This window comes from Rhinoderma darwinii, chromosome 1, assembly GCF_050947455.1.
Source record: "Rhinoderma darwinii isolate aRhiDar2 chromosome 1, aRhiDar2.hap1, whole genome shotgun sequence".
Lineage (NCBI taxonomy): Eukaryota > Metazoa > Chordata > Amphibia > Anura > Rhinodermatidae > Rhinoderma > Rhinoderma darwinii.
The window spans coordinates 261,921,644-261,948,557 of record NC_134687.1 but is presented as its reverse complement, the minus strand read 5'-3'; the positions used below and the strand labels follow the sequence as shown (position 1 = coordinate 261,948,557).

The following is a 26,914-nucleotide window of genomic DNA, read 5'->3' as shown; positions in this document are numbered from 1 at the left end:
TATTTATGTAATATTAAGATGTAACAGCAAGGTCCTTGGTAACTGTTTCTCCAGTCGTCTTCTGTGACCGTACCACAGGAGGATGACCCCACGCCCTAATAGAGACAGGAAACACAGAGAGGTTAAAAGACCAACCTAACTCCGTCATGGGGCATGGCAGAGAGGTCTGGGCTCTGGAAACAGTCTAGTACATTTTTAATTTTTCTTTTTACTTACAAAGCAGTGGAGGTCGGTTGATGTCTTTGCTCCTCAAGGGACTGCTTTGGATCCGGCAGCTCTCCTGCACCTCTTCGGAGGTTAAGCTGAATCAGCCTAAACAAACTCGTGTGAGGGACGCGGCGCCACAATGACTAATACTGGGCAGTGAAACGCATAGTAATGCGTTCCAAAGCTAAATTTAGTTGCGGCCTAGTTCAGGTAGCGGCGAACTCAGGATTTTGTAAAATTTTTACGGAGTGGACGTCCTGGAAAAAGAGAACCTTGGATTAGACGAGGAAGGCGCTGATCCCGGCGGCAAGATTTAAAAACGCCCTGATGAAGAGGTCCTTTCTATTAATGTAGGACTAGCAATATGTCTAGAATGCCTGAGATAGAAGATTCCTCCTCCCGCTCTGGTTCTGCGGAGCATAGCGCCAACCCCGGCCCAGTAAGTATTACTGTCAGGGCATCTGGGAACCTTTTAGAGGGGGACAAATACTTATATTTGCCTTTGTTACCCTAACAAGCAGAGGCCCCCAAAAATCTAAAGAAAAGACTTGTGTAAATGTGGCATTGGTTCTAAAAAAAAGAAAAAATACTACCAATTGCCCATAAGAAACCACTCTGTCAAGCCTGCACAGAGAAAGTTCTATGGGAAGAACAACCCTCTTTTAATGGATGAGATAAAAACACTTACAAAAGTAGAAATACAGTAGTCTCTAGCAGTCAAATATGCCCTCTGTTTCCAACCTAGTGGTGAAAAAAAGTTAGAGGATCTGTCACTAGTTTAGTAATGCCCTATCTCCTAGCTAATCTGATTGTCGCTGTCACACTGATAACGCTAGTGAAAATTGTGTCCCAAAACACTTATTTTAAAAGTTATGAGCTTTTTTTCTAAACATGCAAATGAACCTTTATTAGACAAGTTGGAGGTAGCATCCGCGATTCTCCTGAGGTGACGCTGTCTTATCAGCATGAAGCTGCTTCACACAGTGTGAGACACATTCTAGACGGAAGGGAGATCACTTTAAACAGCCATATCTCGGGCTGTGGACCGTCTAAAACAGCGCTCCTGGTGGCATATGAAAGAGGAGATTCTAATCTTTCATATGACACCAGGATCCAAGTTTCTAGCTGAGACACAACCGGTGAGTCCCTTCTGGCCCAAAAGAAGTTGGTTTTATCCCCTAAACAACCCAAAGCTGGAAGACCTATTTTTACCCCTTTGGATAGACCTTCTAAATCCGGGGCCTGTTTTACTATCGGGCTCTCAAAGGCTTTGCCTTTCTGCTTGCCCTCTGAGAACTCCATCCTAAAATCTAGAGGCCTGTCTGACTCCGTTATTCAGGCACTCCAATCTAGTAGGAAAAGGGTAACTAATAGTGTATATATACAAAACTTTGCAAAACATTTATTTCTTTCTATTATGAAAGTCCACCTGACCCTTTCCATCCCAATATGTTTAAGATATTGGTTTTTTTTTTACAGGCGAGCCTCGATAAAGCGTTAAGACCTAGTACACCAAAAGTGCAGGTCTCCGCTTTGACCATTTTTTTTATTTATACTGAGCAAATCACAGGTGGATAAAATTCTTTATGAAAGCGTTTCTCCTAAAATTGCTTCCTTCATGGGATTTAAATATTGTTCTCAAAGGTCTATATATATATATATATTGTCTTTTGAACCGTTAATAGATTCAAATATCTGAGATCTATCATGGATAACGGCTTTTCTTATAGCGATTACATCAGCCAGAAGAGTTAGTGGAATTCAATCTCTCGAAAAGAGTACCTTATTTAAAGAGGCTCTGTCACCAGATTCTCAAATCCCTATCGCCTATTGCATGTGATCGGCGCTGCAATGTAGATAACAGTAACGTGTTTTTTTTAAAAAAAACTTTCATTTTTGGCCATGTTATAGTCATAGTGTTCTTACTAGAACGATGTGCAGCCACATACACAAGTGTACTGATAATGAATACACATGAAATCCAGCCTGGACGTCATGTGTATTCAGAATCCTGACACTTCTGAATCTTTTCTGTGAGATTTCCAGCAAGGGAAACGAAATCTCGTTTACCTCGTAATCTCGCGAGATTACGCGTGGCTTGCTGTAATCTCACAGAAAAGATTCAGAAGTGTCAGGATTCTGAATACACATGACGTCCAGGCTGGATTTCATGTGTATTCATTATCAGGTCACTTGTGTATGTGGCTGCACATCTTTCTAGTAAGAACACTATGAGCTGTGTAAATGAATGGAGAGGAGTGTATGACGTTGACTGGTCACTGATTGGTCAGCGTCATACACGTAAACACGCCCAGTTAAAAACACAATACACGCCCAGTTGGACATACGGAAAAAAAACACGCCCAGTTGTCCATTTCAAAGCTCATTTGCATATATATAAAATAGCTAATGACTTGGCCAAAAATGAAAGTTTAAAAAAAACAAAACGTTACTGTTATCTGCATTGCAGCGCCGATCACATGCAATAGGAGATAGGGATTTGAGAATCTGGTGACAGAGCCTCTTTAAGAATTCTAGATCTAATAATTTTCAAGAGTTTCACATGTCAAGATATTGTTCTGTCAAAATCCTTAGTTCCCAGTGGACTGTTGCCGACCAGCGGTTCATCGCAGCTGATTTTGGCAATTAACCCCTTAAATGAGGCGATCGATTGCGATCGCCTCATTTAAGGGGTTTGTAGCACATCGGCAGCCCCTATGCAATCGTGGGGGCTTCCGATTGTTGTCATGGCAACCGGAGGCCACACAACATCCTATGGATCTGCCATATACGGAAGTCTATGAGTACTAGCCCTCTGGCTGGTCCTCCTAAGCTTTTCGTCAGTGACTGTCACGTCACGATGACCGCTAGAATACATTTCAAAGGTGTTACAAGTAAAAAAAAACGAAATTTATGTTTTATAAAAGTGTAAAAAAAAAAGACAATGCTGTTTTTACTGTAGTGAGGTTTTTATTATAGGGGAGAAAATGAAAACGTTAAAAAAACACCACATATTTGGTATCTCGGCGTTCGTAACAACCCAAACTATAAAACGTTAATTTTCCCGCGTGGTGAGAACCGCAAAAAAAATTAATAAAAAAAAAAAATCAAAGAATCACAATTTTTTTGGGGTCACACCCCTCCCAAAATATAGAATAAAAAGTCATCAAAAAGTCGCATGTACCCCAAAATAATACCAATAAAAACTACAAGCCGTCCCGCAAAAAATAAGCCATTACACCGCTTTTTTGACAGAAAAATAAAAGTTATGGCTCTCAGAATATAGTGACACACATACTTTAATTTTTTTTAAAAGTGATTTTATTGTGCAAAACCTAAAAAAATCTATACACATATGGTATCGCCGTAATCGTGCCGACCCGCAGAATAAAGTAAAATGTAATTTATAGCGCATGGTGAACGCCGTAAAAAATTATTTCAAACGGCCAAATCGCTGTTTTTTTGATCACCTTGGCTCTAAAAAAAAAAATATATTCTATGGTTCAGTGTTCAAAAAGTTGTATGTAGCAAAAAAATGGTATCAATAAAATTGTCAGCTCGTCCCGCCGAAAATAAGCCCTCACGCCGTTCAATCGACCAAAAAAAATAAACATTATGGCTCTCAGAATATGGTGATTCAAAACAATATTTTTTTTTAACAAATAGTTTTTTCTTTGTAAAAGTAGTAAAATATAAAAAAAATGATCTAAATTTCGTATAACCGTATTGAGCCGCAGAATAAAGTTTGTCGTTTTTACTGCGCGGTGAAAGCCGTAAAAACAAAACACAAAAAACAATGGAGGAATCACATATTTTTTTCCAATTGCCAAAGCGCGCAAAAAAAATTATTTTCAGTTTCCCAGTATGTTAAATGATAATTTATGGTGTCAAAAGAAACTACAACTCCTCCCGCAAAAATATAAGCAAAGATAAATAAGTTATGGCTCTTGGAAGGCGTGGAGTAAACAAAAATGAAAAAGCAAATAAAGATCAGTCCTGAAAGGGTTAATTAATTTCTAATAATTATTGTCACATGTGGGCTATTGTCGTACTCAGGAGAAATTGCTTTACAAATATTGGGGTGCTTTTTCTCCTTTTATCCCTTGTGAAAATGAAAAAATGCAACATTTTAGTGGACGAAATGTTGATATTCGTTTTCACGGCCTAATTCCACTAAATTCAGCAAAAAACCTGTGGGGTCAAATTGCTAACTTTACCGCTAGAAAAATTAATTGAGGTGTGTAGTTTTCAAAATGAGGACATTTTTGGGGGGTTTCCACGGTTTTGGTCCCTTCAGGGCAAAGCAAACACGACGTGGCAATGAAAACCAATCCAGCGAAATCTGCGCTCCAAAATCCAAATGGTGCTCCTTCCCTTCTGAGCACTTCTGTGCGTCCAAACATGAGTTTGACTACATAAGGGGGTATTGCCGTAATCGGGAGAAGATGCTTTACACATTTTAGGGCGCCTTTTATTCTTTATTCCTTGTAAAAATTAAAAAGGTATTTTTTTCAGGACCAAGTAGATCTTCATTTTCACAGACTAATTTCAATAAATTTAGCACAAAAAACTGTGGGGGATAAAATGCTAAGTATACCCACAGATGAATTGAGTTGCATTTCTCTGGTAAAACCTTCTGTGGTCCAACTTTTATTTTATTACAAATGAATTTTGGCAAAAAAAATAATTATTTTTTTTGACATTTCACCTCTACTTTGCTTTTATTCCTGTGAAACTCCTAAAGGGTTATAGCAATTTCTGAATGCTGTTTTGAGTACTTTGAAGGGTGCAGTTTTCAAAATGGGGTGATTTATGGGGAATTTCTAATATATAAGGCCCTCAAAGCCAGTTCTGAACTGAACTGGCCCCTGAAAAATTTTAAATTGCTGCTAAAGTTCTAAGCCTTGTAACGTCCTAGAAAAATGAAAGGACGTTCAGAAAACTGCAAACATAAAGTAGACATATGGGAAATGTTAACTAGTAACTATTTTGTGTGGTATTACTATCTGTTTTACAAGCAGATACATTAAAATTTAGAAAAATTCTAATTTTTGCAAATTTTCTCCCAATCTTGGTGTTTTTTACAAATTAATATTGAATTTATCGACCAAATTTTTTCACTAACTAAGTACAATATGTCACGAGAAAACAATCTCAGAATCACTTGGATAGGTAAAAGCATTCCCAAGTTATTACCACATAAAGTGACACGTTAGATATGAAAAATGTGCTTCGTCCTGAAAGCCAAAACAGGCTCAGTCCTGAAGGGGTTAAAGAGGCTCTGTCACCAGATTTTGCAACCCCTATCTGCTATTGCAGCAGATAGGCGCTGCAATGTAGATTACAGTAACGTTTTTATTTTTAAAAAACGAGCATTTTTGGCCAAGTTATGACCATTTTTGTATTTATGCAAATGAGGCTTGCAAAAGTACAACTGGGCGTGTTGAAAAGTAAAAGTACAACTGGGCGTGTATTATGTGCGTACATCGGGGCGTGTTTACTACTTTTACTAGCTGGGCGTTGTGTATAGAAGTATCATCCACCTCTCTTCACAACGCCCAGCTTCTGGCAGTGCAGACACAGCCGTGTTCTCCAGAGATCACGCTGTGTCGTCACTCACAGGTCCTGCATCGTGTCAGACGAGCGAGGACACCGGCACCAGAGGCTACAGATGATTCTGCAGCAGCATCGACGTTTGCAGGTAAGTCGATGTAGCTACTTACCTGCAAATGCTGATGCTGCTGCAGAATCAACTGTAGCCTCTGGTGCCGACACGATGCAGGACCTGTGAGTGATGTCACAGATCTGCACTGCCAGAAGCTGGGCGTTCTGAAGAGAAGTGGATGATACTTCTCATCAGAACGCCCAGCTAGTAAAAGTAGTAAACACGCCCCGATGTACGCACATAATACACGCCCAGTTGTACTTTTACTTTTCAACACGCCCAGTTGTACTTTTGCAAGCCTCATTTGCATAAATACGAAAATGGTCATAACTTGGCCAAAAATGCTTGTTTTTTAAAAATAAAAACGTTACTGTAATCTACATTGCAGCGCCTATCTGCTGCAATAGCAGATAGGGGTTGCAAAATCTGGTGACAGAGCCTCTTTAACCCCTTCCCTCTTTGGCCACTTTTGACCTTCCTGACAGCCTCATTTTTCAAATCTGACATGTTTCACTTTGTGATGATAATTCTGAAATGCTTTTACCTATCTAAGCGTTTTTGAGATTGTTTTCTTGTGACACATTGGACTTTGTTACAGACAAAATTTGCTCGATACATTCAGTATTTAATTGTGAAAAACACCAAAATTATGTGAAAAATTTGAATTTTTCTAAATTTGAATGTTTCTGCTTGTAAGACAGGTAAATGATTCCACACAAAATAAATGCTAATTAACCCCTTCCCTCTTTAGCCACTTTTGACCTTCCTGACAGAGCTTCATTTTTCAAATCTGACGTGTCACTTTATGTGGTAATAACGTCGGAATGCTTTCACCTATCCAAGCGATTCTGAGATTGTTTTCTCTTGACACATTGGACTTTATGTTACTGGCAAAATTTGCTCGATATGTTCAGTATTTAATTGTGAAAAACACCAAAATTTAGCGAAAAATGCCAAAAATTTTTATTTTTCTCAATTTAAATGTATCTGCTTGTAAGACAGGCAGTTATACCACACAAAATTGTTGCTAATTAACATCCCCCATATGTCTGCTTTAGATTGGCATCGTTTTTTGAACATCCTTTTATTTTTCTATGACATCACAAGGCTTAGAACTTTAGCAGCAATTTCTCACATTTTCAAGAAAATTTCAAAAGGCTATTTTTACAGGGGCCAGTTCAGTTGTGAAGTGGCTTTGAGGGCCTTATATATTAGAAACCTCCAAAAAGTCATCCAATTTTAAAAACTTCACCCCTCAAAGTATTCAAAACAGCATTTAGAAAATGTCTTAACCCTTTTCACATGTCACAGGAATTAAAGCAAAGTAGAGGTGAAATGTACAAATTTCATATTTTTTTGCAGAAATAAATTTTTAATACAATTTTTTTTATAACACAGAAGGTTTTACCAGAGGAATGCAACTCAATATTTGTTGCCCAGGTTCTGCAGTTTTAGGAAATATCCCAAAATGTTTGAAGGGCTCTTGCGGTGCCAAAACAGTCAAAATCCCCCAAAACTGACCCCATCTGGGAAACTACACACCTCAAGGAAATTATCTAGGGGTATAGTGAGAATTTTGACCGCACAGGTTTTTTACAGAAATTATTGGAAGTAGGCTGTGAAAATTAAAATCAACATTTTTTCAAAGAAAATGTAGGTTTAGCTATTTTTTTTTTTCTCATTTCCACAAGGACTAAAGGAGAAAAAGCACCACAAAATTTGTAAATCAATTTCTCCCGAGTAAAACAATACCCCCTACATGTGGTAATAAAAGGCTTTTTGGACACACGGCAGGGTTTAGAAGGGAAAGAGCGCTATTTGGCTTTTGGAGCTCAAATTTAGCAGGGATGGTTTGCGGAGGCCATGTCACATTTACGAAGCCCCTGAGGGGACAAAACAGTGGAAAACCCCCACAAGTGACCCCATTTTGGAGACTACACCCATTGAGGAAATTATCTAGGGGTATAGTGAGCGTTTTGACCCCACATGTTTTTTGCATAAATTATTGGAAGTAGGCCCTGAAAATAAAAATCTACATTTTTTTCAAAGAAAATGTAGGTTTAGCTAATTTTTTCTCATTTCCACAAGGACTGAAGGAAAAAAAGCACCAGAAAATTCGTAAAGCAATTTATCCCGAGTAAAACAATACCCCACATGTGGTAATAACCGGCTGTTAGGACACACGGCGGAGCTTAGAAGGGAAAGAGCGCTATTTGGCTTTTGGAGATCACATTGAGCAGGAATGCTTTGCGGAGGCCATGTCACATTTGCAAAGCCCCTGAGGGGACAAAACAGTGGAAACGCCCAAAAAGTGACTTCATTTAGGAAACTACACCTCTTGAGGAATTCATTTAGGGCTGTAGTAAGCATTTTGACCCCACAGATGTTTCATAGAATTTATTAGAATTGGGCAGTGAAAATAAAAACAATTATTTTTCTTCAATAAGACGTAGCTTTAGCGCAAATTTTTTAATTTTCTCAACAAATAAAGGAAAAAAAGAACCCAACATTTGTAAAGCAATTTCTCCCGATTACGGCAATATGATGTCATAAACTGCTGTTTGGGCATATGGCAGGGCTCAGAATGGAAGGACCGCCATTTGGAGTTCAGATGTTGCTGGATTGGTTTCTAGGTGCCTGTGGGCCCAAAACAGTGGAAACACCCCAGAAGTGACCCAATTTTGGAAACTACACCCCTCAATGCATTTACCTAGGTGTGTAGTAAGCATTTTAACCCTGCAGGTGTTTTGTTGAAATTAGTGTGAACTCGATGTTGCAGAGTGAAAATAGGATTTTTGGCATAGATATGCCAATATGTGGTGCCCAGCTTGTGCCACCATAACAAGACGGCTCTCTAATTATTATGCTGCGTTTCCCGGTTTTAGAATCACCCCACATGTAGCCCTAATCTTTTGCCTGGACATTCGACCAGGCTCAGGTATGAAAGCGTACCATGTAAATTGAGGCCTAATTTGGCGATTTACAAAGTATTGCTTCACAATTTTATTTTTTTATGCCATTTACCACCTGGAATAAATAACATCATATTTTTATAGTTCAGGCCGTTAGGGACGCGGTGATACTAAATATGTATGGTTTATTTTTATTTTTTCATTAATAAAGGACTTAATAAGGGAAAAAGGGACCAATTGTGTTTTATTTTATTTATTTTTTCTCCACTTTTATTTAGTCCCACTAGAGGACTTGAAGGTCCAACTGTCAGATTTTAATACATTTCTAATACATTGCACTACCTATGTAGTTGTTAGGCCTCCTGTTGCCATAGCAGCAGTTGCAGCCCTTCTATAGCATGCAGGGCTGCCTATCTGCTGCCAACCTCTAAGATGCAGCGATCGCTTTTGAGCGCTTCGTCTAAGGGGTTAATGGCAGGATTCGGAGCTAGCTTCAGTTCCTGCTGTTACAGGTGGATGTCAGCTGACATCCACCGCTGATGACAGCTGACATCCACCGCTGATGACCCCTCCGGTCGGGGGCCTGAAAGGCTTCCGTACTAGGTATACCGGGAGGCTAGTGTTAGGCCTCAGGTTTCCTTTGCAGCCACTGGCACCCCGGCAATTTCTTTTCTGGGGTGCCGGTGAGCTGCAAACACTTTAAATGCAGCGGTCACTTTTGACCGCTGCATTTAAGGGGTTAATGGCGGGGATCGGATCAAACTCCGGTCCTCCCCATTACTCCAGGGTGTCCGCTATAACATGTAGCCAACACCTGGGAATGATTGTGGCACCGACTCCGCCAGAACAGGACCTCAACGCAGATGTGAACAGAGCCTAAAATAGGTCCTGTGAAAAATGTATACCTTATGGGAATAAATAAGCTAGAAACAGGATGAAACCGATGTGGTTCAATAAAACAGTAATGGCGGCAATAAATGATAAGAAGAAAGCGTTCAAACTACTAAAGCAAGACGGTAGTGACGAGGCATATAAAGAAAAAAATAAGTTGTGTAAAAGACAAAGGCAGCAAAGATTTAAATAGAGAGACTCCTTGCCAAAGAAAGTAGAAATAACCCAAAAATGTTTTTCAAATACATAAATAAGGAACTGAAAACTGAGTGGTGGCCCTCTCAAAAATAATCTGGGTATAATGGTGGAGGAGGATGAGGAAAAGTCCAATCTATTAAACACCTTTTTTCTCTTTTGTATTTACACATGAAAATCCAATGTCAGACGACATGATTAGGGATAAAGTAAATTCTCCATTAAATGTCACCTGCTTAAAGAGGCTCTGTCACCAGATTTTCAAACCCCTATCTCCTATTGCAGCAGATCGGCGCTGCAATGTAGATAACAGTAACTTTTTATTTTTTTCAAAAACAAGCATTTTTGGCCATGTTATGACCATTTTTATATTTATGCAAATGAGCCTTTCTTAAGTACAAGTGGGCGTGTATTGTGTGTGTGTGTGTACATCTAGGTGTGTTTACTTACTTTACTAGCTGGGCGTTGTGAATGGAAGTGTATGATGCTGACGAATCAGCATCATCCACTTCTCTTCGTTACCACCCAGCTTCTGGCAGTTCACAGACACACAGCGTGTCCTCGCGAGATCACGCAGTGACGTCACTCACTTCCTCCCACAGGAACTTCATCGCGTCGGACGCTGTGTTGTACTTAAAGAGGCTCTGTCACCAGATTTTGCAACCCCTATCTGCTATTGCAGCAGATCGGCGCTGCAATGTAGATTACAATAACGTTTTTATTTTTAAAAAACGAGCATTTTTGGCCAAGTTATGACAAGTGGGCGTGTTTGAAGTAAAAGTCCAAGTGGGCGTGTATTATGTGCGTACATCGGGGCGTTTTTACTACTTTTACTAGCTGGGCGTTCTGACGAGAAGTATCATCCACTTCTCTTCAGAACGCCCAGCTTCTGGCAGTGCAGACACAGCCGTGTTCTCGAGAGATCACGCTGTGACGTCACTCACTTCCTGCCCCAGGTCCTGCATCGTGTCGGCCACATCGGCATCGGAGGCTACAGTTGATTCGGCAGCAGCATCAGCGTTTGCAGGTAAGTAGCTACATCGACTTACCTGCAAACGCCGATGCTGCTGCAGAATCAATTGTAGCCTCTGGTGCCGATGTGACCTTGCTCGTCCGACACGATGCAGGACCTGTGAGTGACGTCACAGCGTGATCTCTCGAGAACACGCTGTGTGTCTGCACTGCCAGAAGCTGGGCGTTGTGTAGAGAAGTGGATGATACTTCTCGTCAGAATGCCCAGCTAGTAAAAGTAGTAAAAACGCCCCGATGTACGCACATAATACACGCCCACTTGGACTTTTGCAAGCCTCATTTGCATAAATACAAAAATGGTCATAACTTGGCCAAAAATGCTCGTTTTTTAAAAATAAAAACGTTACTGTAATCTACATTGCAGCGCCGATCTGCTGCAATAGCAGATAGGGGTTGCAAAATCTGGTGACAGAGCCTCTTTAAGAAAGGCTCATTTGCATAAATACAAAAATGGTCATAACTTGGCCAAAAATGCTCGTTTTTGAAAAAAAAAACAAATGTTACTGTTATCTACATTGCAGCGCCGATCTGCTGCAATAGGAGATAGGGGTTTGAAAATCTGGTGACAGAGCCTCTTTAACCCAGCAAGAAGTGCAGCGCCACCTAAAAAACACTAAAATAGACAAACCCCCGCGTTTTGCAGGAATTAAGTACCGTGGTAGACAGACCCTTATTTCTGATGTTTAAGGATTCAATCATGACTGGGTCTGTTCCACAGGACTGGCGCAAAATAAATGTGGTGCCAATATTCAAAAAGTGAGCTGTAGACCTGTGATTGTGGGCAAAACATTTGAGTGTTTTCTAAGAGATGCTATTCTCGAGTATCTCAATGCAAATAAACTTTTAACACAGCATCAGCATGGGTTTATGAGGGATCGGACCTGTCAAACTAATCTCATTAGCTTCTATGAGGAGGTTAGTTCTAGGCTGGACCTGGGTAAGCCTGTGGATGTGGTGTATCTAGACTTTTGAAAGGCGTTTGATACTGTGACGCATAAAATGTTGATATATGAAAATGCTGGGGGAAAATGTGTGTAATTGGGTTAACAACTGGCTCAGTGACAGAAAACAGAGTGTGGTTATTAATGGTACATCCTCAGAGTGGGTCACAGTTACCAGCGGGGTTCCACAGGGGTCAGAATTGGGACCTCTCTTAATAGGTTTATTAACCCCTTTGTCATATGGATACATCATGGAAAGCTAGTGCTTCCCGCATGTTGCCGTATCCATACGACAAATGGTGGACACCGGTTCAGAAGCAGTGACCTAAATGAAGGGGATGTAGCACTAGCATGAGCACCACAGCCACTTCAAAACAGCTGATTGGCAGGGGTGGCAAGTGTCAGACCCCCACCGATGAAATGCCATCAATTTCTTTTCACTGGCAAACCCCTTTAATGACTTTATGTCCAATATTAGTGTGGTGGAGCTTTACTTCCACAAAATCTTATCTGCTAATGGGTGGATGAAGGTGTCAACAAATCTGTTGAAATCCTGGTTTCTCTTCCGTTCGAGTTTATTTTGATCGAGTAACACTATGCTGCATTTTATACATGCACCAATTACACAATTTTGGTTCATTCAAGTACCTGGATAGCTTTATCAGGATGTCTAATTTAAAAAAAAAAAAAAAATGGAAAAGAACTCCACTTGCCTTTATGCACGCCTTCAGAAATGTATCCTGACCTTTGTCCTAAGCAGTTCAGAGTGGCTATTAACCGCTTCCCGACCGCACACTGTATATTCACGTCGGCGCTTGCTGGGCTCTGTGCAGCGCCGACGTGAATTCACAGTGGGTGTTAAAAGCACGATCCGGGTGTCTCAGAGTAGCGCTGACAGCCGGATCGCGCTGTTAACCCCTGCCTCTGGTCCCGGAGACATGACCGGGACCTAATTGGTTCAGGTCCCGGTTATGTGATCGCAGGGAAAGTTTGTTGTAGCAACGAACTGGAATGTTTGTTACTACAACAAACTGGAAAGATTGTTGCTACAACAAACTTTCCCGGGGACCGATTGCAGGTGCTGCAATCGGTTAAAAGGCAAAACCGGGGGCCATATAACAGCCACCGGGTTTGCCATGCACAGCAGCCTATGAGAATCAGCCGGAGGCCGGTCCTCATAAGCTTCCTGTCGGTGTGACTCCCAGTGTCACACTGACAGTTTATAATACCTTACACTACCTAGGTAGTGTAAAGTATTCTAGCAGCCATCAGTGCTGCAGGTCCTCAAGTAATACAAGTAAAAAGTAAAAAATAAAGTAATAAAAATGTTTTCTAAAAGTGTAAAAACAAGTAATAAAAGTTACAAAACAAAAAATGCTTTTTTTCCTATAATAAGTCTTTTATTATAGGAAAAAAAAAACTGTTAAAAAAAGTACACACATTTGGTATGACCGCGTTCACAACGACCCAAACTATAAAACTATAATATTATTTTTCCCGCACGGTGAACAGCGCAAAAAAAATAAATAAAAAAACAATGTCAGAATCACTATTTTTTTTGGCAATCAACCCTCCAAAAATATAGACTAAAAAGTGATCAAAAAGTCGCATGTACCCTAAAATAGTACCATTAAAAACTACAACCCGTCCCGCAAAAAACAAGCCCTTACACAGCTTTTTTTACTGAAAAATAAAAAAGTTATGGCTCTCAGAATATGGTGACACAAAAAAGAAATAATTTTATCGAAAAGTGATTTTATTGCGCAAATGCCACAAAACATAAAAAAAACTATATACATCTGGTATCGCCGTAATCGTATCAACCCGCAGAATAAAGTAACATTTAATTTATATCGCACGGTGAAAAGTGTAAAAAAAAAAAGACAAAAAACATTTGTCAGAGTTTGTTTTTTTTGTCACTTTGCTTGCCAAAAAAAATCTAATATAAAGTGATGAAAAAAATCACTTGTACCCTAAAATGGTACCAATGAAAACTACAGATTGTCCCGCAACAAATAAGCCCTCGCACGGCTCCGGTGAAGAAAAAAAGTTCTGGCTCTCAGAATATAGCGACAGAAATTGTGCAGTGCCCAAAAGCGGATAAGATCGGGCGCCATTTATCAGTGCGACATTGGCCACATATCTGCAAATTATTATTTATTTACCAAATTATTATACCCTCTTATTATGTCCTGATGTACTCTGCCCAATTTACACATACCCCCACATCATAAACTGAAATACCAGCAAAACCCCAAACAGAACAGTTACCAAGCAAACTCTGCGCTCCAAAAGCCAAATGGCGCTCCCTTCCTTCTGAGCCCCACAGCGTGACCAAACACCAGTTTACGTCCATATATATGATATTTTATATCCGGGAGAACCCGCTCAACATTGTATGAGGTATTTGTCTTCAGTGGCACAAACTGGGCACAACATATTGTGCATTAAAATGGCATATGAGTGGAAAATTTTAATTTTCACTTTGCACCATCCGCTGCGCATTAACGCCTTCGCGCACCACGACTTAATAGCATGTCGTGGTGCGGGGGGTTATATATGGAGCGGGCTCATGCGCTGCGCCCGCTCCATATTCTGCAGATGTCCGCTGTGTATTACAGCTGACACCCGGGACTAATGGACAGGAACAGCGATCGCGCTGTTACAGGAGTCTGTAAAAATTATATTATACTGCAATACATTAGTACTGCAGTGTATTGTACCAGCGACCTAATGATCGCTCGTTCCAGTCCCCTAAAGGGACTTTTGGGAGGTTTCCACTGTTTTGGTACCTCAGGGGCTTTGCAAATGCGACATGACACCCGTAAACCATTCCAGCTAAATTTGAGCTCCAAAAGCCAAATATTGTTCCTTCCCTTCTGAGTCTTGCCGTGGGTCCAAACAGCGGTTTATTACCACATATGGCGTATTGCTGTAAGCAGGACAAATTTGCTTTACAAATTTTGGGGTAATTTTTCTCCTTTATTCATTGTAAAAATTAAAAATTTCTATGTTTTTTCTGAAAAAAGTAGATTTTCAATTTCACGGCCTAATTCCACTAAATTCAGCAAAAAAACTGTGGGGTCAAAATGCTAACTATATCCCTAGAAAAATTCCTTGAGGGTTGTAGTCTAGAAAATGGGGTCACTTTTGGGGGGTTTCCACCGTTTTGCTCCCTCCAGGGCGTTGCAAACGCGACATGGCACTGAAAACCAATCCAGCACAATCTGCGCTTCAAAATCCAAATGGCGCTCCTTCCCTTCTGAGCTCTGCCGTGGGTCCAAACAGCAGTTTAGTACCACATATGGGGTATTGCTGTAATCGGGAGAAGTAGCTTTACAAGTTTTGGGGTTCTTTTTATTCTTTATTCCTTGCAAATATTATTTTTTTTTTTATATTTTTTCAGAAAAAAGTAGATTTTCACTTTCACAGGCAAACTCCAATAAATATAGCAGAAGACCTGTGGGGTTAAGATGCTAACTATACCCCTAGATAAATTCCTTGAGTGGTGCAGTTTCCAAAACCGTGTCACTTTTGGGGGATTTCCACTGTTTTGGCACTACAAGACCTCTTCAAACCCGATATGGTGCCTAAAATATATTCTAAAAAAGAAGGCCACAAAATCCACTAGGTGCTCCTTTGCTTCTGAGGCCGGTATTTCAGTCCATTATCACACTAGAGCCACATGTGGGATATTTCTAAAAACTGCAAAATCTGGGCAATAAATATTGTGTTGCGTTTCTCTGGTAAAACCCTCTGTGTTACAGAAAAAAATGTATTACAAATGAATTGCAGCAAAAAAAATAAAATTTGTCAATTTTCCCTCTACATTGTTTTAATTCCTGTGAAACGCCTAAAGGGTTAAGAAACTTTCTGATCGCTGTTTTGAATACTTTGAGGGGTGAAGTTTTTAATATGGGGTGATCTATGGGGTCTATCTAGTACATAAGGCCCTCAATGCCACTTCAGAAATGAACTGGTCCTTGAAAAATAGCCTTTTGAAATTTTCTTGAAAATGTGAGAAATTGCTGGTAAAGTACTAAGCCTTGTAACATCCTAGAAAAATAAAATAATGTTCAAAAAATGATCCAAATATAAAGTAGACATATGAAATATGTGAAATAGTAACTATTTTGTGTGGCATTACTATCTGTTTTACAAGCAGATACATTTAAAATTAGAAAAATCATAATTTTTGCCTCATTTGCATAAATACAAAAATGGCCATAACTTGGCCAAAAATGATCGTTTTTTAAAAATAAAAACGTTACTGTAATCTACATTGCAGCGCCTATCTGCTGCAATAGCAGATAGGGGTTGCAAAATCTGGTGACTGAGCCTCTTTAAGGATGTCTATGTATTAGCTCATTTTATAGTTACTCTGCATGTTAGTTACAATGTATTTTTAACCCCTTAGGGACACGGCCAATTTTGGCCTTGAGGACCAAACAATTTTTTTTATATTTCCATCTTTGCATCACGGCGCTTAACGTTTTCATTTTTTGTCCGACGTAGCTGTATGAGACTTTGTTTTTTGCGGGACGAGTTGTACTTTATGTATGTACTGGTTTTTTGGTACATTTACATTATCGTTTAATTTCTATACATTTTTATTTTGGCAAAAATGTAGAAAGAAAAAAAAAGCTGTTCCACTGCGGTTTTCTTTTATTTTTTTTACACCGTACGCTGATCATCCTAATTAACATTATAGATTTGTTGTACAGGTTGTTACGGACGTGGCGATGCCAAATATGTGTATTATTTCATGTTTTGGGGCTTATATTTTGAAAAGTTTATTTATTGTAAAAAAAAAAATTTTATTTCTGTGTTTTTGTTTTTACTATTTTTTTTATTTAACTTTTATTTATTTTTTTTCAAATCCCATAAAGGGATTTTTAATTTTTTTTTTCGAACTTTAATGTACTGCCATTTATCTATATGCCAGTACATTAGCCTGTGTACTGATTGTACACAGGCAGTTGTTAGGGTATAACTAAGCATGCTCTAACAGCAGGGAATATGATTAGACAGCCATGGGGGCCTTCAGTGGACCCTGGGCTGTCTGCCCATACCAGGTATAGCCATTGATTGCGTCATAGGGATTTCCCTTGACGCGATTAAAGTGGAGACCCCATCCTTATTTTTGCTTTGAATGCCGCGATCAGCTTTGATCGCAGCATTCAAGGGGTTAACAACGGAAAGAGATTTCTCTTCTCTCCGCCTATAGAGCGGGGCTACGGCTGTGTATAACAGCCGCTGCCCCGCTCATCATGGCGCGCGGACACTGGCTGTGACATAAGGCGAGAATACTCGTCCTAATGTGCCAAGTACCCACCGCTCAGGACGAGTATTTTGGCAACCAGTTAAGAGACCCCAGAATCATCGTATTGTGCGTTTTGGTTGTTTAAAGTGTAACTAAACGTTCGACAAACTTCTGACATTTCATAGTGACGTGTCAGAAGTTTTGATTGGTGGGGATCCAAGCATGAGCGCTCAGCCGCTTTGTTTCTGTTCGGCCTTTTCCGGAAACCAATGTATCGGAGTACAGGCTCAATAGAAAGTCTATGAGCCCGTACTCCGATACATCGGCTTTCCGGAAAAAGCTGAACATAAACTAAGTGGCTGAGCGCTCACAAGAGCTCTTCAGCTGCTTCGTTCTAGCGATTGGTGGGGGGTCTCAGTGCTCGGACCCCCACCAATCAAAACTTCTGACGTCAGAAGTTTGTTGAACGTTTAGTTGCCTTTTAAGATATTGGTAGTGCAATGTTGCAGAGTGAGAGAACATATGGAATTACAATATCATTAAATGGTTTCTCTTTTATTTCAATTACCAGAAATCAATAGAATCTGAAACTATGAAAACTTCTGAGGTGTTCAAAAAGAAATTTGAAGAAATAACAGACACTGTCAAAGAGGTAATATTCGACTAATTGTGAGCACCTGAACCTGGGCATAAACTGTATTGTTTCTTTTCTTTTTGTACTGCAGATAAACAGCATTTTGAAAGCGAATAATAAAGAATCAATAGTAGATGTACATAATCTTTTATAGTGTTTTGTCATGATGGTTCAAGGCACAATTCAATAGACTAAAATTAACCTAAAAATAAGACACAGAAAACCAATATGTGGATAAAAAAGGCCGCAATGTTTTTCACACTAAGTTTTTGAAGCGGAAAAGGCGTCGGAAAACGCGCCGAAAATGCCTCCCATTAGTTTCAATGGGAGACCGAGGCGGTTTTTTCCCGCGAGCGCAAAAACCGTCTCGCAGGGAAAAAGAAGTGACATGACCTATCTTTGGGCGTTTACGTTTCTGACCTCCCATTGACCTCAATGGGAGGCAGAGAAAGCGTATGTCGCAGAATTTTTGCCCGAGGCGCTCAGCGTCCGCGGGCGAGAAACGCCGCAAGAATCGAGGCAAACGGCGTTTAGGCAGATCAAAATCTGCCTCAAAATTCCAGATGGAATTTTGAGGCAGAATTTTCTGCTTACAAAAAAACTCTGTGTGAACAGGGCCTAAGGGTTACCAAAGATACTCAATAGTAATAAATGCGTCAAAAACCAAAATACTTAAAACCATTATAATAAAAACCACATATAATAAATAAACAATTTTAATAAACCCGTCCACCCAGCAAGACAAACTCCTCTAATAAAGAATTTCGACATAAAGGAAGAAATATAAACATTTTGGGGAGGGCGGGTGGGCGCTGGTTACTAGAACACTGGAACTGGCACCGGACCTCTGGAGCCAGGGGTTTATAAAGGAGAATCTTCCCACCGAATATTATGAACTGCCAATCAAATTCAAATCCTGGTGCCGGCCGGATTATCAAACTTCCTCCTCTTCCCGTCGGTTTCTTCAGCTACCAATCAGGTGTCGACTCCTGGTGATCTGGTGATGGACAGATTATCAGAAACTTCCAGAAGCCGGCGGGTGTACGTACCAACTGAAATAACAAGGGGGGCAAAAGTGGGGGGACCAGAACAAACAATCTAGAACAGAATTTAATTAAAACCACATAAACAAATACAACTGTCAAATTAAATTAAATGTACCTGTATCATCATGTGTCCCCCAAGCATTACTGCTCTGGGGGGGCCTCTGTCAATCTCAGAAGGTTTTACTTGTGGTGCTAATAAATGGCTGTCGTTTTTCATCTTAACGTTTCTTTGGAGAAAAATGTGAAACTTTAATAACCCATGTACCCCAGCCCTGTACCTCAGTACTAGGGTTGTCACGATACCAGAATTTGAACTTCGATACCGATACTTCGTTTACTATTGCGATTTCGATGCCAAAACGATATTTTGCCAACAGTAATAAGAAAAAAAGTTCTTCCATTTTCTGATGTGAGGAACAAGGTGTGATGAATTTTGAATGTGCCTCACATTAATAGTAATTAACCCCATCATGTTTCTCAGTCATAATGGGTTAATGTGTGAGGTACATTATGGGGTTAATTACTATTAATGTGAGGCACATGGAGGTTAAATTCATCACACCTCTTGCCCCACAATAAGTGATAGAAAGCAGTGTTTATTTTATTTTTTTACAGCGCACACATAAATTACGCAAAAAAAATTGTTGTGCAGGTTATTACGGCCGCGCCAATACCGAATATGTGTATATTCTGCATTAAGTCTTATTTTAATGTTTATTGTAAAAAAGCTGTGTGTATTTTTTATTTTATTTAATATTACTTTGTTTTTACTTTATTTTTAAACTTTAATGTACTGGCATATATCTATATGCCAGTACATTAGCCTGTGTGCGGATAGTACACAGGCAGTTGTTAGGACATACCTAAGTATGCCCTAACCACAGGAAATATGGTAAGACAGAGCTGGGGTCCTTCAATGGACCCTTGGCTGTCTGCCCATATATGGTATGTCCCTCAATCGCGTCAGGGATTTCCTGTGACGCAATCCAAGGTGGTGGTCGTCTTTGATCGCAGCATTCAGGAGAATAGCGGTGGCGATGAGAGGTTTCTCTGATCTCTGCCGTTATAGAGCGGGACTGCGGCTGTGTAATACAGTCATTGCCCCGCGCCTGACAACAAGTGCGTGCGGTCAGCATGAGGAGATGCGGCCGGCGCTGCACTAATGAGCGACGGTTCAGTCACTGAGGACAGAACATGGGGGTGTTTTGCAGTGCGCTCGCCATGTTCTGTCTTCAGTGCCGGCAATCATTAGTGTAGCGCCGGCCGCATCACATCATCCTGACCCTGCGCACTTGTTATCAGGACTTGGGAGCGGGGCAATGGCTGTATCACACAGTCGCAGCCCCGATCTCATACATTCATGTGTTACAATGCTAAGCTGTGCGGCCGCACATCTTAGTATCGAAATACATGAAATAACGGTATCGAACCGTTTGGGGATGCACAGTATCGAAACCGTATCGAAGTTTCGATGCATCGTGCATCCCTAGTTGGAATGTGGCGATGCAAAAACGATTTTTTTTTAAAAAAGATTTTTTTATTAAGCGAACATAAAAAACCTATACATATTTGGTATCGCTGAAATAATACCAACCCATAGAATAAAGGTAACATGTTATTTACGCTGCATAGTGAACTGCGTAAATTTAAAACTCCCAAAACAATGCTGGAATAATTTCTTTTTTTATTCCCTCTTTAAAAAGTTAATAAAAGTTAATCAATATATTCTATGCACCCCAAAATGGGGCAATTGAAAAATACAACTCGTCCCGCAAGAACAGTCCCCATACGGGAAAAATAAAAAAGTTATTGCTCTTGAAATAAGACCGTGGCAAAAATGAAAAATAATGCTTGATCAAGTAGTAAAAGATGAAGATAAACCCTATTCATATTTGGTATTGACATACCTATACTGACCCACAAAATAAAGGTAACCACTTATTCACGCCACATGGTGAACTTCGTAAATTTAAAAGGCAAAAATCAATTCTAGAATACCTGTTTTTTTGTTTGTTGTTTACACTTTACCCCCCAGAAAAAAGTAAATCAATATACTATGCTACCAAAAATATTTACATCGAAAGGAAAAACTCCCCGTTTACAACAAAATAAGTGAAATGAGCGCAAGGTACTTCTTTGGGGCTCTGCAGCGGCACACGAAGTCCTGGACAGCTCCGTACTTTGGAGCCGTACAGAACTGTGTTTTTGCCATCATACAATGTTCCATTGGGTGGCGTATGTATGAAACTATTCTCCCCTAGAAGAAATGCATAATAAATAGTTGCCCTTGACCAGCGTATTTTATGTACTTGCCGAGAATGCAAGTAAAGGGGTTGTCCACGACTGAAAAACTGATGACCTATCTACAGGATAGGTCATCAGTATATCATCGGTGCGGGTCCGACACTTGGACCCCGCATCGTTAAGCCGCTCCGGCAGTCTACGGGCACCAGATGTTGTGTCTTATTATGCGATGTATGGAACGGAAGCAGTTTGCTCCGTATATTGCATAGCGGCCGTGCTGCCGACCTGCAGCTCTGCTCCTATTCACTTGAATAATAGCAGAGCTGCAGTACTGCAGCTCAGCCGCTATTCAGTGGCCGGAGCCAACTGATTCTGGTATTTATGTCCGGTGCTCGGAGGCAGGCGGAGTGGATTAACGGTGCGGGGTACGGTTGTCGGACCCCCACAGAAAATGTACTGATGACCTATCCGGTCCAGCAGTGGAAAAACCCTTTAAAGTTGCAGATAATCCGTACAGAAACTATGATATAACTCTCCAGATAAATCGTTTCTACATGTATTTGTTCTTTTGTAAACATTTTGCAATTTTTGCAGAGTATTGATGAAGTTGGCAAAAGTGATCTTGGCCGCAAAATCCGTGAGGGAGTTGAGGAGGCTGCAAAAACTGCCAAACACTCAGCTGAGTCTGTAAGCAAAGGAGGCGAGAAGCTTGGGAAAACGACTGCTTTCAAGGTCATCACTCAGGTAATGTTACAATACCATCATTATGGCCAACATTTATTATTCGGTTTTGGCGGAAAAAGCACGGGTTAAAAAGTTGCATCTAAAATTTAGCTAAAATAAATGACTAAACTGTCTCAAATGTAAAAAAAGAAAAATGAGCGTGGTCATGCTGTTACTGTACTTTTAGGCTTCTCAAAGGCAAACGTTAAAAATGGTGCAAAGTAGTGGCACAAATGTACAGGCTGTCACTAGTTTTGACCCTCCAAAGCGCTAACGGGTGACATGGAAACAAGTTTAAACATCCTATGCCTATGTTGCTGATCATACTGCTAGCATAACTGAGAAAACCAAGTTTACTTGTTCGTTCTTTTGGGGACACAGACCGTGGGTATACTGTTGCCACTAGAAGGCTTGACACTAAGAAACAAAAAACTGACCCCTCCTACACTATATACCCTACCCACAGACACTGAGCTATTCTGTCTAAGGGCCTGTTCACATCATGTTTGCCTTCTGTTTGGTCTTTCCGTTCATCTGTTCTGTCAGAGAAACAGATGAACGGAAAGACAAACGTAAGGTATAGTTTCCGTTACCATTAAAATCAATGGTTTTGCGATTTTATTTTTCTTTCAGTTGGTTTTAGTTTGCGTCCGTTCTGTTAGGTTTCCATCTTTTCCATTTCCGTTCAATCTCCAGAGGCGACAAGCTGATATTTTTTTGTTCTAGGAAATTCTTTAAGCCTTTTTAAAGCCATCTACTGTCTCAGCTGTGAGACCAGCTCCTGCGGTAGGCTATTCCATAGATTCACAGTTCTCACAGTAAAGAAGGCTTGTCGCCTCTGCAGATTGAACCTTTTTTTCTCCAGACGGAGGGAGTGCCCCCTTGTTTTTTGAGGGGGTTTTACATGGAACAGAATTTCACCTTATTTATTGTATGTGCCATTCATATATTTGTCCCCCCTTAGTCGTCTCTTTTTCAAGGCTAAATAGATTTAATTCTTTTAATCTTTCCTCATAACTTAGATTGTCCGTGCCACCCTATTAGTTTAGTTGCTCTTCTTTGTAACTCCAGGGCATCCTTTCTATGAACTGGAGCCCAGAACTGAACTGCATATTCTAGATGAGGCCTCAGTAATGCTTTGTAAAGTGGTAATATTATATCCCTGTCCCGCGAGTCCATGCCTTTCAATACACCACAATATCTTGCTGGCCTTTGAAGCAGCTGATTGACATTGCATGCTGTTATTTAGTCTATAATCTTCAAGTACACCCAGATCCTTCTCAACAAGTGACTCCCCCAGTGTAGCTCCCCTAGTACATATGATGCATGCAGATTGTTGGTACCCAGTTACATAACTTTACATTTATGCACATTAAACCTCATTTGCCAAGTGGATGCCCAAACACGGTGTGTCCAAATCGGCTTGTAATTCACGAACATCTTCTATAGACTGAACAATACTACATAGCTTGATGTCGTCTGCAAAAATAGAAATAGTGCTATTAATTCCACCCTCTATATCAGGGGCCTCAAGCACGCGGCCCGCGGGCCGCAGGCGGCCCCTGGGGCTGTCATCTGCGGCCCGCGGGACACAGAGCCGCTAGTGTCGGCTTTGCTCCGAGACTCTGGAATTCCCTGACATCGCTGTCCACATATGAACAGCGATGTCTGGGGCTTCCCCAGAGCCGGAGTCCCGAGCCGGAGTCCTGAGCAGAGCGCTGGTGTCGGCTCTGCTCCGGGACTCTGTGGAATTTCCTGACATGGCTGCCCATATATGGACAGTGTGTCAGGGTCTTGCCCAGAGCGGAGCAGAGCGCTGGTGTCGGCTCTGCTCCTGGACTCTGTGGAATTCCCTGACATCGCTGTCCACATATGAACAGCGATGTCTGGTTGCTTCCCCAGAGCCGGAGTCCCGAGCAGAGCGCTGGTGTCGGCTCTGCTCCTGGACTCTGTGGAAATCCCTGACATCGCTGTCCACATATGAACAGCGATGTCTGGGGCTTCCCCAGAGCCGGAGTCCCGAGCAGAGCGCTGGTTTCAGCTCTGCTCCGGGACTCTGTGGAATTCCCTGACATCGCTTCCCATATATGGACAGTGTGTCAGGGTCTTCCCCAGAGCGGAGTCCCGGGCAGAGCGCTATTATCGGCTCTGCTCCGGGACTCTGGGGAAGCCTCTGACATCGCTGTCCATACATCGACAATGATGTCAGGGGCTTCCCCAGAGCAGGAGTCCCAGTGATGTCAGGAGCACAGCTGGATTCCCAGGAAGAGCCTACTAGCGCTCTGCCTGGGACTCCAGCTCTGGGCAAGCCCCTGACATCACTGGGGCAGCCTCTACTGAGGGCACTGGGGCAGCCTCTACTGAGGGCACTGGGGCAGCCTCTACTGAGGGCACTGGGGCAGCCTCTACAGAGGGCACTGGGGCAGCCTCTACAGAGGGCACTGGGGCAGCCTCTACAGAGGGCACTGGGGCAGCCTCTACAGAGGGCACTGGGGCAGCCTCTACAGAGGGCACTGGGGCAGCCTCTACAGAGGGCACTGGGGCAGCCTCTACAGAGGGCACTTTGGCAGCCTCTACAGAGGGCACTTTGGCAGCCTCTACAGAGGACACTTTGGCAGCCTCTACAGAGGACACTGTAGCAGCCTCTACAGATGGCACTGTGGCAGCCTCTACAGAGGGCACTGTGGCGTTATCTACAAGAGGGTGTGTGACAGTATCTGAAGAGGACACTGGCATTATCTAGGGGTGTGTTGCATTATCTACAGAGGGCACTGTAGCCTTCTCTACAGAGGGCACTGTGGCCTTATCTACAGAGGGCACTGTGGCCTTATCTACAGAGGGCACTGTGGCCTTATGTACAGAGGGCACTGTGGCCTTATGTACAGAGGGCACTGTGGCCTTATGTACAGAGGGCACTGTGGCCTTATGTACAGAGGGCACTGTGGCCTTATGTACAGAGGGCACTGTGGCCTTATGTACAGAGGGCACTGTGGCCTTATGTACAGAGGGCACTGTGGCCTTATGTACAGAGGGCACTGTGGCCTTATGTACAGAGGGCACTGTGGCCTTATGTACAGAGGGCACTGTGGCCTTATGTACAGAGGGCACTGTGGCCTTATGTACAGAGGGCACTGTGGCCTTATCTACAGAGGGCACTGTGGCCTTATGTACAGAGGGCACTGTGGCCTTATGTACAGAGGGCACTGTGGCCTTATGTACAGAGGGCACTGTGGCCTTATGTACAGAGGGCACTGTGGCCTTATGTACAGAGGGCACTGTGGCCTTATGTACAGAGGGCACTGTGGCCTTATGTACAGAGGGCACTGTGGCCTTATGTACAGAGGGCACTGTGGCCTTATGTACAGAGGGCACTGTGGCCTTATGTACAGAGGGCACTGTGGCCTTATCTACAGAGGGCACTGTGGCCTTATCTACAGAGGGCACTGTGGCCTTATCTACAGAGGGCACTGTGGCCTTATCTACAGAGGGCACTGTGGCCTTATCTACAGAGGGCACTGTGGCCTTATCTACAGAGGGCACTGTGGCCTTATCTACAGAGGGCACTGTGGCCTTATCTACAGAGGGCACTGTGGCCTTATCTACAGAGGGCACTGTGGCCTTATCTACAGAGGGCACTGTGGCCTTATCTACAGAGGGCACTGTGGCCTTATCTACAGAGGGCACTGTGGCCTTATCTACAGAGGGCACTGTGGCCTTATCTACAGAGGGCACTGTGGCCTTATCTACAGAGGGCACTGTGGCCTTATCTACAGAGGGCACTGTGGCCTTATCTACAGAGGGCACTGTGGCCTTATCTACAGAGGGCACTGTGGCCTTCTCTACAGAGGGCACTGTGGCCTTATCTACAGAGGGCACTGTGGCCTTATCTACAGAGGGCACTGTGGCCTTATCTACAGAGGGCACTGTGGCCTTATCTACAGAGGGCACTGTGGCCTTATCTACAGAGGGCACTGTGGCCTTATCTACAGAGGGCACTGTGGCCTTATCTACAGAGGGCACTGTGGCCTTATCTACAGAGGGCACTGTGGCCTTATCTACAGAGGGCACTGTGGCCTTATCTACAGAGGGCACTGTGGCCTTATCTACAGAGGGCACTGTGGCCTTACCTAGGGGTGTGTTGCATTATCCACAGAGGGCACTGCGGCAGCATCCACAGAGGGCACTGCGGCACTATCTAAAAAGGGGCTGCCCAATCTTGACATGTGTGCTAACTGAGCCGCCGGACTGCATTTAGCGACACTCAAACTGGAAAGCTGGATTGTTGAAATAAGCACGTGGAGAAATATCTAAAATTTTAAACCTAGCGCTATTATTATAGTAATGTAGTATTATTATTCTAGTAATATAGTGCTATAGTAGTTCAAATAACTAATTGATTAACAATAATTTTGTATTGCATCAAATTTGAAAGTAATGCGGCCCGTCAACTTCCCATTTTTTCTATATGCGGCCCACTTACCCGGCCGAGTTTGAGACCCCTGCTCTATATCATTAATAAATAAGTTGAATAATAGTGGTCCCAGCACGGAACCCTGGGGTACACCACTTATAACCAGGAATCATTGACCACAACTCTCTGGATACGGTCCTTGAGACAATTAGACGTCTATGGGGGACAGTGTCAAATGCCTTCGCAATGTCCAAAAACACTATATCCACAGCGGAACCTCTGTCTGGGCTTCTACTCCCCTCTTCATAAAAAGAAATCCGGTTGGTTTGTCAACTTCTGTCCTTAGTAAAACCGTGCTGGCTGTCACTTGTAATACAATTTTTTTTTGTCACATAATCCTGTATATATCCCTTAAAGAGGCTCTGTCACCACATTATAAGTGCCCTATCTCCTACATAAGGAGATGGGCGCTGTAATGTAGGTGACAGTAATGCTTTTTATTTTAAAAAAATGATCTATTTTCACAACGTTAGGAGCGATTTTGGTTTATGCTAATGAGCTTTCTTAATGCCCAAGGGGGGGCGTATTTTTACTTTCGACCAAGTGGGCGTTGTACAGAGGAGTGTATGACGCTGACCAATCGGCATCATGCACTCCTCTCCATTCATTTACACTGCACTAGCGATATAGTTATATCACTATGTGCAGCTAAATACACAAGCCCTAACATTACTACAGTGTCCTGATAAT

General features: G+C 41.9%; 1 protein-coding gene across 1 annotated transcript in view; it reads left to right on the top strand.

Moving 5' to 3' along the window:
• TIMM44 (translocase of inner mitochondrial membrane 44) overlaps positions 1–26,914 on the top strand; it is a 116,360-nt gene that overhangs the window by 13,181 nt on the left and 76,265 nt on the right. Inside the window, exons 4-5 of the mRNA XM_075852569.1 lie at positions 17,678–17,758; positions 21,625–21,774. Coding sequence (XP_075708684.1) covers positions 17,678–17,758; positions 21,625–21,774 — 231 coding nt within the window. The remainder of the gene's footprint in view (positions 1–17,677; positions 17,759–21,624; positions 21,775–26,914) is intronic.